The 16,693-nt window shown below is 46.1% G+C and overlaps 1 protein-coding gene across 2 annotated transcripts in view; it reads right to left on the bottom strand.

Annotated features, from left to right (window-relative positions):
* Positions 1-16,693, bottom strand: part of Stn1 (STN1 subunit of CST complex) — a 35,855-nt gene that overhangs the window by 4,533 nt on the left and 14,629 nt on the right. Inside the window, exons 5-9 of one of the 2 annotated variants that reach the window (XM_021640213.2) lie at positions 10,820-10,987; positions 9,893-10,016; positions 7,679-7,850; positions 4,341-4,463; positions 1,623-1,695 (exon numbers count right to left, since the gene is read on the bottom strand). In XM_021640213.2, coding sequence (XP_021495888.1) covers positions 1,623-1,695; positions 4,341-4,463; positions 7,679-7,850; positions 9,893-10,016; positions 10,820-10,987 — 660 coding nt within the window. The remainder of the gene's footprint in view (positions 1-1,622; positions 1,696-4,340; positions 4,464-7,678; positions 7,851-9,892; positions 10,017-10,819; positions 10,988-16,693) is intronic. The other variant, XM_060390871.1, reaches the window with a different exon arrangement.

Below are 16,693 nucleotides of genomic sequence, written 5' to 3' on the forward strand. Positions count from 1 at the left end.
TGTAGGTCCTTCCCAGAAAGGAAATGTGGACCCCTTTCATTTACTTTACAGGTGCCATGCTAGATGCTTTTCAGTCCCAATGTGTATCAACCAAGAACATGGCTAGGAGGAGGAGCCTGGGACTGCGAGCGGAGGAATGGTATACTGGGATCACAGCACCGCCTCCCCTCTTCAGCAGAGGATCTCACAAAGCACTAGGCCGTGGACAGATAGGCTTCCTCTTGACTAAAGGATGCCTTCGTGGCTTTGCTTTCTGAGAGTCTTGTGGGCTCGAGAGATGGCTTGTTTGGGAAGCACGAGGACCTGAGTTTTCAAACCTCCAATCCCCATGGCTGCATGTGAGCCTGAAATGCCAGCACTGTGCGTACATGGGGAGGTGGAGGAGGGTAAGGACAGGAGAACAGCCGGAGTATGGTGGCTGCCAGCCTGCCTCCAGGTTCAGTGAGAAATCTCTCTTAAGAGACTAGGACAGCAAGGGATGGAGCAGGACACCTGAAGTCTTCTTTGGCTTCCATGCACACACACACCATATACATTACACACACACACACTCACACAATGGGGAAGGAGAAAGAGGGAGAGGGGAAAGAGAGGGACAGGGGAGGGAGAGAAGGAGAATGTATCTCACTATGCTATCCCTGGCTGACCTCAAGCACTTGGTCCTCCTGCCTCAGCCGTCTCAGGGCTTGGGTTCCATATCACCATGATGTCCATATCACCATGCCTGCTTATGGTTACTGTTCTGAATTCATTCACTAATATGGCAGACACTGGTTGTCACAGCACACTAGGCTCTGATCTCACTGAGTCCTATGCAACAGGACGGATGACCTGGCCCCACTCTACCTGACGGTCTGGATCTAAAAGGAGTCGATGACTTCTCCAGAGAGAAAGAAAACAGGATTGGGGGACCTGCGGCTAGTGACAGCCCTTTCCGTTCCAGGAGTATGTCTATCTAAGTATTTGTTGTTGGCAGATGTTTGTAAGAGACCGGCTCTGAAAAGTCATCTTGAAGACTGACAAGTTCATACAGACACAACAGAAGACTCCTGTTTTCTTTGTAATTAGTGTGAAATGATATGCGCCTTGTCGGACTAGCTGCAGTTTGAGTGTCCAGCCACTAGGGGACAACCTAACTCCACAAAACTAGGCTATTTTCTAAGCCATTTCATTTATGCGGCATCAGTTTCCAAGAGGACTGGATTCCATTATTCACAGATGTAATCTCTAGAACCATCTGTCTAACACTATAAGGCCTTGACGGCTGAAATAAGGGGGAATGTCAAGTCCATGTTCAAAGACAGTGGTAAGCACGGACAACAAACAATGCGACTGAAAAGCTAGGGTCCAGGAGCTCACCTCAAAGGTGAGTGTGGTGGTTCACGTCAGTGTGTCAGAAGTCTGGGGGGCTCACCTGCTAGCCTCCAGCTTGTCCCTACAGGATCAGAACCCCCACGAGGGTTTAAAAGAGCTCCGATGCTGACTCCTTGTTAAAGTTAAAGGAGAGGAAACTGAGGTTGAGGGAGGACAGAAGCCCTGACTATCCTTCCTGATTCCGTCTGGTTCTGGGGAGGGACCCTGGATGCAGCAGCTCACCATAACCCACACCTCACCACACTTACGATTTGGTTTCTGACACTCTTCCTTAATGATCTGGTAGATCTTTTGGTGCAGTTCTTTGTCTTTGCTGGTTACCTAGAAAAGAGAGTGCAGAGAGAAAACGTGGTTTGGGAACACAGCAGCATGTCACTCAGAATTCAAAACCAGCATTCCAGGCGCTTCTGCAGATTCTGTAACCACCACACACCCTCCCCCAGCCATGTGATTTTGATGCTTGGTGGCTTGCTGCGGCTCAGTTCTGTCCCTAAGCATCTGCTCACTCTGAAGAGCTGATTTGTTGGGGCCAGAAAGGAAGGTAAAACTGGAATTGTGTGCCGTGAAAAAGCAATTTTCTTTTTCTGTACTTGGAGGACCCACTAAGGCCCTCTTACTTGCCTGGTAGGTATGAGGGAGCCCAAATGCTCAAAGTCTCCACCCTTCATCCCACCACTCCTTCCCTTCTGTCCAGTCCCCAGCCTATACTTCTTTAGCTTCTCTTCTAAGCACAGGAAGAATTAAAGAAGAAATGAGCATGCGGAAGCCAGCAAGATAGAGAAGCTAGCTTATCTACGGAACAGCTCCCTGCTCTTCACTGCAGATACCGGGTTCCTTCTCAACTACCCTCAGGCCCAGCAGTAAATCTAATAACAAAAGAGAAAGGGGAGAGGAGAGAAAAGAAAAGAAAGAGCAAGAGAGGAGGGAGGAGATAGGATAGGGGGATATGACAAAGGAAAGGAGGGGGAGGAAGAGAAGGGAAGATAAGGAAAGAAGAAAGAAGTGGTAGACAGGAGGAAGGTATAAAAAAGAGAGGAAGAAGGAAGGAGGAAGAGCCTAGACACCTCAACACAACTGAAGAACTGGGCGGTAGAGACAGCCCAAGAATGCCTGTGCAACCTGACTTACGTAGCAGGACCCAGATGACCTTCTACCCGCAAGGTTAGAGCTAAAGTCAAACACGGGAGCAAACAGAGGTGTGGGCACTGTGATAACTACATCCCCAGGAGGGCTTCAGGAGGAAGGTAACCCACAGTCAGGCAGGAGTGGAAGGGAAGGTCAGTCCCAGAAGGGGACATGAATCTATTCTTGTTCGACTACTCCTTCCAGCTCACGCTGATTCACAGGAGGAAGTGCCCAGCCCTGACACACCTCGCCCTTGGCAGCTGCCGTGGCCCTTGTGCTTCCATGGAGGCTTGCTCTCTTCAGACCCTCACAGAAGCCAACCCAGAGTAAAAGGAAGCAGAAGTCTCCACGAGGACTCTTCCTGAGCTTCCCTGTTTGGTGTGACAATGGCCAACATGTCCCACTCAGCCTCCCATCCCTGGATAAGTGGCCAGCGCAGCACTCAGGGTATTCCAGATTACTTCTCCCACAGGTTGCTCAACACCACAGAAAACCCCTCCTACTTAAAATTAAAATAATAATAATAATTTAAAAATCTCTCCAAAGAGGAAGTGCCCTGCTAACTAACTAACTAAACCTCTAGTGAGTCTGAAAGCAACAGGGCCCACCAGCCTGTCTCCAGCAGATTCACCTTATTTTTTTTTTTCTTTCTTTCTTTCTTTTCTTTTCTTTTTTTTTAGACAGGGTTTCTCTATGTAGCCTTGGCTGTCCTGGACTTGCTCTGTAGGCCAGGCTGACCTCAAGCTCACAGAGATCTGCCTGCCTCTGCCTCCCTGAGTGCTTGATTGCAGGCGTTTGCCACTGTACTGGGCTGATTCACCTTACCCTTAAGGCCACATCCCTGCTGTGGACACAGGTGGCTCTGGGAAACCCAGTCTTAGCTTATTGCCTCCACTATCAAAGGTGTGCAGCTAGAGACAAACATTTAACTTGAAAAGAATGAGGCAAACAAGCAGCCATGCCAGTACTCTGAGGGGAGGCTGCCAGCAAAGCTGCAGTGGCACTTTAACTAGGTGTCCTTGGCTCCTGAAACTCTCCTTCTTGAGTCCTTCTTGGAAATACTGACAAAGATAGCTGCGTAGACAGGGCCGGGCAACACTGTTTGACAGCAGAAGTCACACAACACTACAATGTCTGTCACAAAGGAATGACTAGAAAGTTCTGGTAAATACTCATGGTCAGAAAGAGTGAGGCAGATCCACAGGTGCTGAGGCACAAAGGTAATGGGGATGGACCATGGTACCCAAAGAGGTACTGAGCCCTGTCTACAAGCGTGGGACATTCAGTAATGCCCGAAGGCACTTTTGGTCACCACAACATGGGAGCTCTACTGGCAGTGAGTGAGTGAGGCCGGGGATGCTGGGATGCCAGGGAGCACTGCAGTGTGCAGGAGTTCCCGGTCCATCACCGTCTGGCCAGCCATTCTCAGGATGAGGATTTCTCTGAGAAAGACTGGCCCCCTTCTTCAATAAAACAAAAAAGCCACCGGAACATATTTGTACATCACACACCCGTCAACACGCAGATGAATATTTAGGAGGGTTTTAGGTTTCAAAGGCAGCGTGCTTGGGTGTTGTGGCACTCGCTTACGATCCCAGCATTGGAGTGGTGGAGGCGGATTATGAGTTCAAGGTCATCGTGGGCTTACAGAGGAAGACAGTTTCACACACAGAGAAAGAGTTAGACCGTGAGCTAGAAAGAGTTAGGCTGCGAAAGAGGCAGCTTTCACATCTGCCTCTACCTGTCCCCTGATGGTTATTTTAGAGACAACCAGGTATCCCTAAGCATAGCTGTATTTGTAATGGCAGCTGCGAAGGGGAACTAAGCTGCAGGCCTCTTACGTAGTAGAGCTTATCAGAGCCGCCATCTCTCTGGAACACGAGTCCCTTTTCCCGCAGCAGTTGTATAGCTTTCTTAAACACAGTGTGCACAACACTGCAAGTGGTGGTGTTCTTTAACTCCATCTGCACAGGGAAGAAAAAGCAGTAAGTTTCGTCTTCCATCACCCGAGACTAACGCCCCAGACTGACTGGTTTATGAATTCACCCAACAGGCTTTTCTTGTGCTGAGTCAACACAATCTAGGCATGTGTCAGCTGAGCAGGCCAGTATTTAGGCAAGGAGGGTCACACTTGGTAACCGGTTTGTGCTTCAGCTTTGCCAGTTCACAGCTTTGCCTCCACACGGCCGGGCAAACTTTCCCATGTGCGGCAGCTCCCTCCTCTGGAAGGCTGGGCTAGCAGGAAGAGGAAGGCAGGCCTCCGGGAGCAAAGGCAGTTGCAGCCGTGACTGGCGGCTCCCAGCAACTCCTAACAATGCGGGAAGCAACGTTTCCCATACTGACGTTTGCTCACGTGACCTCAGGATGCGCTTCCTAGCCTGTTTTAAAGGCCACAGTCTTGAGAACAAGATCTCCAGGGGTCTCTTCTGAAAAGCTAACAGCTTCCGGGACTGAGATGTGTGTTTTGCTTGTCATTTTCAAAAGAACAATGACAGACATGCACGATTCAGGAAACCAAAATTCCTCATAGACTAAAGCAGCCACCTAGGGCTCAGGCCAGGAACTGGGTGGCTTCCTGAAAAATATATAGTCTGCATTCCCAAACAAATTCAGCATTCATCCAGCTGTCAGAGAAACAATGGTTTTGCAAGATCTGCTTATCATGTTTTTGGATTTGCTAAGAAGAAAGAAAGGGAAAAAAAGGGAAGTGAGCTTTTGTGAGTGATAACAGAGGTGCCCATGGCTCTCAGGTTTCTGCATCGCCTGAGCATCTGTAGTCTCCCAGGGCGCTATTAAGTGGGATTCAATTGAGTGACACTGACCTCCCAAGCAGTGCAATTTGACCCATTGATTCATAATTGATGAAAGAAATCGTTTTCAAAGAAAAACAAGTATAGCACTGTATCTGTTTCTTTTTAAATATACAGCACTGGATACCACACCAAAACTTCCCCATCGAACCTAATGACGGGGGGGGGGGGGAGAGGGAGGAGGTCCTGAAGTCTCTCTACTTCGTAGTAGCCATCATGGCTCTACATGAAGGTGGGCTTACCCTACTTATTAATGTTCCCTTGGAGCTGGGCATGATAGCATACACATGAAGTCCTAGGACACAAGAGCTGGGCCAGAAAAACTGAATTTGAGGCTAGCCTGGGTTACACAGCAAGTTCTAGGACAGCCTGGACTACAGAGCAAGACCATGTCTCAAAAGAAAAAGGAGAACTTACGAGACCGTCAGCTGGAAAGGCACTCACCTCCCAGCACTTGGGAGGCAGATCTCTGAGTTTGAGGCCAGCCTGGTCTACAGAGTGAGTGCCAGGACAGCCAGGGCTACACAGAGAAATCCTGTCTTGAAAACAAACAAACAAAAATATGTTTTAAAAGCAACAGGGGTGAGGAGACAAGGGAGGGAGCTTACTGCAAAGAGACTGAGGCATCAGAAGCCCTAGGAGGTTGGTTTGCCTCTGGGCTTCTTCTAAATGACGCAATGGAAAGAAGGCCAATGGGAAGTGGGCAGCTGGAGGCCAAGGCTGTTTAGAGGCAACCCTGGCAAAGAACAAAGCTCTCAGCCGTGACCTTCTCCAGCTGAGTGTTTTCTGAAATGCTATCCCTCACCTCTCTGTATGATATCCTGGGTCACTGGGCACACAGCCTGTTGCCAGGAAGTGGTAATTAGGTGTGTGAACCATCCAAGAAGCAAGGGTCAAGAGGGGCTGCCATGTGAGAGGAAGCCTGTTCCACCAGCAGCAGAGTAAGTTAGGACACTCAGAGCAGCCAGGCTGCTGCTGAGAAAATGGAGACTGGTTATGTGCAGAATGGAGACTGGTTATGTGCAGGAACTTACCCTTGGGTATGGAAAATAAAAGCTTTTAGATGGTAGCAGATTTCTGTGTACTACCAGTGAAAAACAGAAATATGTGCTGCTTGCTGAAAATCTAGGTCTCCTAAAGACCATAGTGCATTCCCAAGGGGGTGACAAGAAGAGACACAACCACCACTGTCAATATAAGCTCAGGATACAGCCAAGTGCATGCTCAGGAGACTAGCCCTGGGCTCAGGGACAGGCTGGAAGAGGATGGGAAGAAAACACACTTGTCACTTTCTGGGATCATCTGAGTTAAACAAAAAACCAAAACATCATTCCTTTCAGTAACAAGTAACTGGAGTGTGCTTTATCCAGTCCTGATTGAGGCTCTACGTAGAGAGCAAAGAACTAGACAGACAGGGCCTCTACTTGTACAGGACTTAAACGTAGGAGACCAGATGGGAAAACAGTAAGTTACATCACAGGCCAGGACATAACAGGGTGGACTGCCAGGGACAAGTGGCAGTGACATCACAGACATGGATGGAGCTGACCGAGGGTAGAGAGGGTGAGGACCGTGACAACACAGACAGGGACATGATGCAGTCAGAACATGAAGGGCGAGTGACATTACAAATCTGTGAAGACAGTGAGGGGCAAGCCAAAGTCAGAGCAGATGAGTTGGCCAGAGGATGGTTTGTAAGCTGGAATGACTCATTTAAAAGTAAATACAAGAGTCACACAAGACAGCAAAAAACCTCAAGCACAGTAAGACAAGGGATGGCCTAGACCCAAAATTTCTAGTAAACTAATCTTGATTTCACACAAACATAGAAACAGAGACAACCAAAGCAGTCGGCCGGGACACTAGTAGTGCAAGACTGACTTTTACCAATAGGAACATGAACGCTCTCTGGTGCTCTTTGCACTTTTTGGTTATAAACCTGACTGAATGCAACTTGGCCTTTGTTGCATCCCACAACAAGACATATTAACCTTTTCCAAGCAAAAAAAGAGCAAGTCATTAAACACCCTGGTTCAGGTATCACCTCGGGTGGAGGATAATTATCTTCTCTCACCTCCATTTGCTCTGAGCTTAAACGCACATCTCAGTGAGTCCTGGCAGCCAGATGCTGCGATCTTAGCCTGTTATTATTTTCTCCTCAAACATTAAGTGCAGTGTGAGCAAGTAAGGAGCAGAAAAGGGCAGGCCCAGCCGCATTTCAAGTTCTCAGTGGTCAGTGACCTTTCCAGAACAGAAAAGGCACAGGCTAGAACCGTAACCACCCCTTGTGGACTCCACCCGGCGACTCTTTCCAACAGTCACTCATGCCCTTCACCCTCAGTGCCAGGCCGAGAACCCGCTGCGCTTACCTGGTCTGAGCAGGCCCCGTGAGCCACAGGCTGACTGGCCACGGACTGCAAGGACTCCACCATTTCCAGCTCCTGCTGGTAGAAGGTTTGCACTTTGTTCTCCTGGAGGAATTCTTTGACTTTCTCACTCAACAACAACGTGAGGCCGTCAAGATCCAAAGTGTCTTTATTGCTGCAGGGGACAGTTTTAAAATGCCCAAAAAGAAAAAAGATCAGTTTGCTCCTTTTGGTGCACATAAACCGAAAGCAAGCTAGGAGGCGCTATTTTATACCAGTGCTTGTTTGCTGTTGTTTTTGAGGGCTTTTTTTTTTGGGGGGGGGGCAGGGGAGTGTTTTTGTTTTGTTTTGTTTTTTGTTTTTAAAGAGTAATTCATACTTTGGCCCTGTGTACCTATGGTGGAACTATATGACTCGACAGACATTCATGATAAGATTATAAAAATGGATAAAGACCAGCATGGAGGGGAGAGGCATTTCTGTGAGAGGAGGTAAGAAGTCCCACAAAACATCTAAGTGATATGCGTGCTTGTGTATGCACAGAACAAAGACATCTAAAGGGGACCATGCCGACCTAAGAACACTGGTAACCTCTGGGTAGTAGCGCTGAGAGACAATTTCTGCTTTCTGTGTTATCCACACCTACTGTTTGTACTGTTTGAAAATACGACTTATTAAATAAGTAATATATTTACATGTTTAAAAAGTTAAAGAGAGGGCTGAGGATACAGCTCAATGGTAGAGTTTTTGCCTAGCATGAGTTTGGTCCTGGCTCATGCTCTAGTGTGGAAGAAAAATTGTGTGTGTGTGTGTGTGTGTGTGTGTGTGTGTGTGTGTGGTGCGTGTATGCGTGTGGTATGTGCATGCAGAGGCCACAGCTTGAAGACACTAGGTAACCTGCAGATTTCTCATTGAATTTAGAGATAAAGAAATAGGGCTCAAAGGTTAAGAGCACTGGCTGCTCTTCCAAGTCCTGAGTTCAATTCCCAGTGACCACATGGTGGCTCACAACCATCTACAGTGAGATCTGTTGCCCTCTTCTGACATGCAGGCTGAACACTATATACGTAATAAACAAATAAAATCTAAAAAAAAAGAAAGAAAAGAAATGGATAGCAAGCTCCACTGATCGTCCTGTCTCCATCCTCTACAGGGCCAGGGTTACAGGTTTACACACCAGCCTGCTCAGCCTTTAATATAGGGCTGAGATCTGAACTTAGGACCTCACGATTACGGAACATGCACTTTACCCACTGAGCTGTCTCTCTGGCCCCTCTGCCACCAACCCAGCCAAGTAAATAAAAATTACAAAGACAGAATGTAAAGTACCTGTCCTGTGCTAGCTAGTTTTATGTCACCCCGACACCAGCTATGGTCAGCTACGGAAAGGGCAAATGCCTCTGCAGACTGGGCTGCAGGCAAGCCTGTAGGAAACTGTCTTAATTAGTGACTGACATGGGAAGGCCCACCCCCAGGCTGCTGGTCCTGCATTCTACAAGGAGAACGAGCAAGCCGTGGGGAGGAAGCCAGCATGCAGCATCCCTCCATGGCCTCTGCACCCACTCCTGCCTCCAGGGCCCCGCCCTGCTTGAGTCCCTGTCCTGACTTCCTTGGATGATGGCCTGTGATGTGAAAGCTCAAGGCAAATAAACCCTTTTCTCCCCACGTTGCTATTGGTTGTGCTGTTTCATCACAACAATAGTAACCCTGAGTACGACATCTTCCCTGCTTGAAGCCACGAGGGAGCAACTGATCCCAGTTGTTTTTTTGTTCTTGTTTTACGGTGGGGAGTTGCAGGATCAGGGTCCGGGTGCAGGATGGCACATGGTTTTATGGTGGGGATTGAGATCTGCCTTGGGGCAGTTTTCTCCATGGTTCTCACGTCACGGTTTGCTAAGCTTCCTGGATCTGTGAGTTTATCATTTTCATCTAACTTGAACAAGTTTCAGCCATCATCCAAATATTCGCCTGTGTGCCCTCCATTCTTTAGTAACTCCAATTATAATATACTTATGTTTCCATCACAACAGCTCTAGACCCTCCTCTATGCTATAGTCACTTGCATTTTCCAGGAGAGGAAACTGAGGCACAGAGGGTGGAGCCCTTGTGGCTCAGTTGGAAATTTGATAATTTGTACCCTGGCTGACCCCTGCACCTGGTTCCACTGCTAGGCTTTCCTGCTGCCATCCTGCTCTCAGCACTGACACAAGAACTTACTTCAGTGCCTCTTCTTCACTTAGGGTGGGGTTGCGGAAGGGTTGGTCATACACTTTCTTGTAGAGTGCAGGCAGCTCAAGCATCCTCGCGATTTGAATGCTCCATGCTGGATCGTCCACCTTATCTAACAACCCAGGAAAAAGATGACACAGAAGTAACACGGGAGCATGTCTCTCCACAGCCAAATCACCCCGAGGACAACAGTCTAGAGCCACAGAGCAGCTCCCAGCCACCCACTGAGAGAGAAGGCAATGCTCTATGTGTGACAGGCACATCTAGCGTGGGAACAGGACTGTCACCAGTGATTTGTATGTTATGCTGACAAACTACAGAGCCAACCCTTGAAATTTACATATTTATTTGTTGAGACAGTCTCCCCACGTAGCCTTAGCTAACCTGTAACTCACTATGTAGACCAAGCTGCCCTCTAATGCACAGAGAGCTGTCTGCCTCTGTCTCCTGGGTGTGGAATAAAAACATGGCTGCTTTTGAGATTTTCAGCTGAAAACCAGCCAGCACAATGTAAAGGGGGTGATTCAGAACTATTTCTAATTGCTACTTTCATTAAAGTTAATGAGCTTAATGGTGTTCAAGAGATTTCCATTCTTTTGAAGGATTAGAACACCCTGCCTTAATGGACTGACATTTAGAATTTCAAAGTACTTCAGAAATGGCAATGCTGTCCAGATAAACTTGCCAACTGTATAGACTCAGTAATTCATTGTTTCCCAATTAATTTCTAATTAATGTTTTTCAAAATAAAATTTTAAAATGCTGTATTCCTAAAAACAGCATGCTAAACATAATTTCTCCCACTAGAATTAAATCTTCTGTGAACCTTTTGCAAGTCTGACTCTGAGCTGAACAAGCTTTTGCAGAGCACACACCCAGGATAGCAGCTGGTCTGTAGAAACTCCCCATTCTTACAATGCATGGTGGCGCAGACTTCTCGCTCTTCCCTGAACATGCGCACAAAGCCTCTGACTCGGATAACATCCCCAATTTCTAGCTTGGTTTTCTGCTTAATAGTCTCCTGCAGTTTCTTAAGCTGTGAGGTCACACTTAGCTCTCTCGAGGTGCACAGAGCAGCTGGTTCTGTCAGGGGCGGGAGAAAACAGAAGAGGTATTACCAAGTGTTCCTTCATCCTGAGGACACAGTTTGAGGGTCAGAGAAACCCAATCTATTCTCTTGATGAGGTGCTCTATAACAAGAGATCTTCCTATCTTTTCAAACCTTCCACCCAGAGCATAAGCTCTAAGTATCCAAAGGCAGAACAACAGGGGAAGACTCTGGAGTGAGGCCAAGTGGGCACATTCCAGGGCGGCTGTGATGCCCCTCCCACCCGGCATCACCAGTGCAAAGGGCTCATGTTCAGACCAGCTGGGGGCAGCGGCCCTACCCTGCCCTCTATTTTGTATGCTTTACACTGCTTTTGCAGTATTAGGGAGGGGACCCAGGGCCTCTTCCATGCCAGGCACTGAACCACTGAGGTAACCCTCCCCCAACCTTCATTTTATTTTACTTTATTTTGAGACAAGAATTCGATGAGTTGCCCAGGCTAACCTTGAACTCACTCTGTAGCCCAGGTAGGTTTTTGTCGTTGTTTGTTGTTACTTTTTTTTTTTTTTTTTCTGTGGTTTTTTTTTTATTTCTTTATTTTACATATGAGTGCTCTATTTTGCATATACATCTGCATGACAGAAGAGGGCACCGAATCTCATTATAGATGGTTGTGAGCCACCATGTGGTTGCTGGGAATTGAACTCAGGACCTCTGGAAGAGCAGACAGTGCTCTTAACCTCTGAGCCATCTCTCCAGCCCACTTTTTGTTTTTTTGAGACAGAGTTTCTCTGAGCCCTTGCTGTCCTGGACTCACTTTGTAGACTAGGCTGGCCTCAAACTCACAGAGATTCACCTCTACCTCCCAAGTGCTGGGAATGAAGTCGTGAGCCACTACACCTGGCTCCAGGTAGGCTTTTTAAAACCACAATTTTTTTAAGATTTATTTATTTATTTATTATGTATACAGTGTTCTGCATGCATGTACATCTGCACACCACAAGAGGGCACCAGATCTCACTATAGATGGTCCAGCCCCAACTTTGTTCTTTCTTATTTGGTACAATTTAGAAGTAAAAGTTAGTGGTGGAGATTATTTAGGGGTGAATATACATTAGCTTCTTTTCACCATGAGGTGAAGGTTGAAGATAAGAGACAGTGTGGGTACAGGAGGGAGAAGGGTTAGTCTAATTTCCTGGCAAGACTGATCTCTGGGACACAGTCTCTGCATTCAGAATCTCACTTTGTGCCACTGACTAGCCAGGAACTCAAGATCCTCCTGTGCTGTCGTCTTAAGTATCTGGGATTACAGACATACACCACCACACAGGGCTCTGCATTCACGCTCTATAGGCTTGTTTATGGCCAGGCTTGGTTATTTTATTTATTTTAAATAATTAAAATAAAATAAATCTTAAAAAAATTTTAAGTAAATTAAAAAAAAATAGCAAAATAAACCATGTGTGAATTTTGGTATTTTGAAACACGGTCTCACGTAGCCTAGTCTGGCCTGGAATTCACCTATAGGATTATAGGTCAAGAATTCAATTCTGTCAAGTTTGTTTAAACGGCAAGAGGAACTGGCGGTGGTGGCGTCTGGTGTGAAACCAGCACTTGGGAGGTAGAGGCAGGAGGATCAGGAGGAGCTCAAGGCCAGCCTGAGCTATGTTATGAATTCAAGACAAGCCTGGGTTACAGGAGACCCTATCTAAAAACAAAACAAAACCACAAAAATTTTTAAGTAAATTAAAAAAAAAAAATAGCAAAATAAACCATGTGTGAATTTTGGTATTTTGAAACATGGTCTCATGTAGCCTAGTCTGGCCTGGAATTCACCTATAAATCCTCAGGAAGCTGAGGCAGGTGGAATATGACTAGCCTGAAGAGATGGCTCAGCAGTGAAGGGCACTGGCTGCTCTTCCAGAGGACCTGAGTTTGCTGTGGCCTCTGCGGGTGCCTGCATATGCAGGCACACACACACAGACACATAATTAAAATAAAATAAATCTTGTGAGCTTCGGGGCTGGAGAGGTGGCTCAGAGGTTAAGAGCATTGGCTGTTCAATTCCCAGCAGCCACATGGTGGTTCACAAACATCTATAATGAAAGTTGATGCCCTCTTGTGGCGTGCAAGTGTACATGCAGTCAGAACATTGTATACATAATAAATAAATCTAAGAAAAAAAGGAAGGAAGGAAGAAAGGAAGAAAGAAAGGAAGGAAGGACAGAGTCAAGCAAGAACACTGAACATTTGGGTATATGGGTGTTCCTTTATGGAATTTTCAATGTACCAGCGTGTCCAAACCTCACAACTGCTCCCATCCGCTAGCTCCATTTCAGAGATGAGAAACTTGTGTCGCAGAGAGATCAAGCAACATTTCTAAAGTAAAGCAGAGGTTAGGAAGAAAAGGTGCAGTTTGAACTACAGGGTCTGGCAGCAGAGACTGTGGATACACTATGCTCTCAACAGCTCTCCCAGAGGATATAGCTGTTTTCTGGAGCCAACGTGGTTCATTAAAGACTCAGTGTTCTATCCTGCCTGCTGTAATTGCAAATATAGATATGTGTCCACAGAAACTACACAACCCAGCATTTTGTTATTGCTTTGGTTTTTGAAATGTGGTCTTGCTGAGACCCCAGATGGCCTCAGACCCTCACCCCCTGCTTTAGCTTTTGGGGTGCTGGGAAGTACTCAGCATTTCATAGTATATAGCATCCTGTCATGTTAATATGGCAGTTTAGTTAGCTAGTTGTTACACATTTCTCCCCTTTTGATGACTTTTCATTTTTACTTTTATCACCTGCACAGGACATGCACAGTGTGCAGGGAGCCAGAGCCAGAGAAGCCCAACTTGCATCTCAGGGGCTCTCTTCGCTACTATGACGCCTCCCCGTCTGCTGCCTCTCCACACTGATGTCCCTCTCCTCTCAACTGCATGAACCAAGGAAATGAGGGTAATAACGGCAGTCCACTACTACGGCTAGTACATACACACACGCATGCACACACCACACACACCACACACACTTGTAGCTGTCATGCATGACTCAACTTTGCATACCATGGACAGAGGAAGTGACAACTATGTGTTATTTGTTGTCTAACAACTAAGCTCCTCAAGGTAATCATTTTTCTTTGAGAACTTTCACTGAGTTTATAACCTGTCACTTGTTACAATGCTCGCCAGAAACCCTCAACCCTGTGTTCACACATGTCAACAGCAAAGCATATGTGCTCATAGCTCCCTCATTAACATGTCACTGCAACCCAGAAAACCTAAACAAAGCCCAATTCTGTCAAGATTGTTTAAACGGCAAGAGGAACTGGCAGTGGTGGCATCTGGTGTGAAACCAGCACTTGGGAGGTAGAGGCAGGAGGATCAGGAGGAGTTCAAGGCCAGCCTGAGCTATGTTATGAATTCAAGACAAGCCTGGGTTACAGGAGACCCTATCTAAAAACAAAACAAAACCACAAAAATTTTTAAGTAAATTAAAAAAAAAATAGCAAAATAAACCATGTGTGAATTTTGGTATTTTGAAACACGGTCTCATGTAGCCTAGTCTCGCCTGGAATTCAATAGCTACCGCCTGCCTCTACCTCCCAAACGCTGCAATTACTGGTTTGTCCCAGACACTGAACTGGTGGTTTTTATGAGACGACTCTGTGTTTCTTTGCTGATAAGCTTGCACTATTGGCTTCATTTAATCTTCAAGCAAACTGTGTCCACGATACTCATCACATACACTGCTCAGTGCTTTATTCTTAGCATTTATTTGATTTCACTCTGTTGCATAATATCTTGATTTTGGAATCCACTACTCTTGTTGCTCCTATTTTAGTAACCCAGCAGCGAGGATTTACTGGAGCATAGCATGTTTATTGGGACAGATACACAACGTGTCTTCTTCAGGTTCCTTTATGTGAGCTGCAGGATAGAAGGAATCATGACCTCCTCTTTCCAAGTATGATTCTTTACCCAAAAGACATTTGTTAGATGCTTATGTATTTCCCACAGCTCTGGTTTCTTTCAGAAAGGTTTCCATAACAGAGTGGTCTCTCCTTTGGGCTTTTGCTGAAAATTTCTGCTTTCTGACCAACTACAGTTTTGCCAGCCATGGTTTTGTAATGTGTAGCAGCACTAGAGCCCATGTGCTGGGCCAAGGCCCATAGCAACACAGGGAGCACAAAGAACGGCACACAAGCAGTAACCGATACCTAGGAAAGTAGACGCAAAGCAATGACTGCTTAGCTCACTGGTTTCTTCTGAAAATACACAAGAATCGCTTTTTAAAAGGCTGCTCTCCCGGTGTTCCTACCTCCTGGCCCTCTTCTAGTGAATCTGACGTTAAGGGGTATTTATAAACCTCATTGTCACGATGCAGACATCATAGGACATAATAAAAAGTTCTGTGTAGCACCACTGACATTATCAGGCTGACAGTGGATCTAAGGAAAGAGGCCTAGCTTTCATTTAAAGAGGACGCCAAATTGATGAAAGACGGCTCTAGCGTGTAATTTAATGAATGTGATGAGCCAGCTGGAGTGTGACAGAACTTCATTTTAGTAGTCTATTCCATCCTGAAGATGAATTGCCTCTAATAGTAAGGGCTAAGCTGCCTTAACTTTGCTCATAAGCTGAGTGCAGATGGTATATTCAATGTAACATGCATAGTAGTTCACATTAGATTCTTTACTTAATTGACTGGAACATGATTTTGACTCAAACGGAATTTTGTTTTTAAAAAATTGTCTTTTTTGGCCACCTTCCAATGGAAAGCTTTTAAACTTTGGGCAATTAAATTAAAAGGAGAGAATGAGTGAGTTGGAAGCAATTTAAAAATAGCTCTTCCTGGTAACATGACAAGAGCCTGCTCTAGGCTTTCTCCAGAGACTCTTGCCACTTTCTCTATATTTCAAAGCAGCTTTAAGCGAAGACTAATTGTTCACTGGTCCATCTGCTTTCCGACCTTTCAAACACCTTCCTCTTGGCCTGTTCAGTGTTAAAAGCCATTGTGCTGATCTCAAACATTACTATTACTAAGTATGGGAGTGACACAGTGTTCCTGATCATGCCACTTCCCTCAAGAGTGACTTAATCTGGATGTGGTGGCACACCCCTCTCTGGATCACTGTGAGTTTGAGGTCAGCCAGAGCTACACAGTGAGACCCTGTCCCCCCCAAAAAGAGTTAATTTAGAAAAGAAAACCAATTATCTAAACCACAGAACAAATCAATCGATAGCCTGTTTAGAGTTTTTTTGGGACAGAGCCATTCCTGACTGTCCCACTTGATAGCCCACTCTGTGTTAAACTGGCTGTGTCAAGTAGCTGAGGCAGATCATGTCCACAAACAGAATATATATCATCTGTCCCTTTAGAAGTTTGCTCACCCTCCACCTACCTCAGGTGTGGCTAGACAAACTGCACCTTTTGATTAAAGACTGTGAGTAAAGCTATAAATCTGCAAATGGCTTATAATGCTGCTGTGGTCTTAATGCTTCTGAACCCATCAAGGCTCATGCATTAGAAACTCTATCCCAAACTGTACTAGTCAGTGTTCCACCAAGGTAATGAAATACCGACTCAGACCACTTATGAAATACAGAGCTGTGCTTTGGCTCATAGTTCTAGATGTTCAAGTCCAAGGTGAGGCAGTCTCTATGGTTTGTGATGAGAAGAGCATGTTACAGCAGGAGTGTGTGTATAAGTAGAAGTCATATACTCAGCCAGGAAGCAAAAAGA

Source organism: Meriones unguiculatus, chromosome 1, assembly GCF_030254825.1.
Source record: "Meriones unguiculatus strain TT.TT164.6M chromosome 1, Bangor_MerUng_6.1, whole genome shotgun sequence".
NCBI lineage: Eukaryota > Metazoa > Chordata > Mammalia > Rodentia > Muridae > Meriones > Meriones unguiculatus.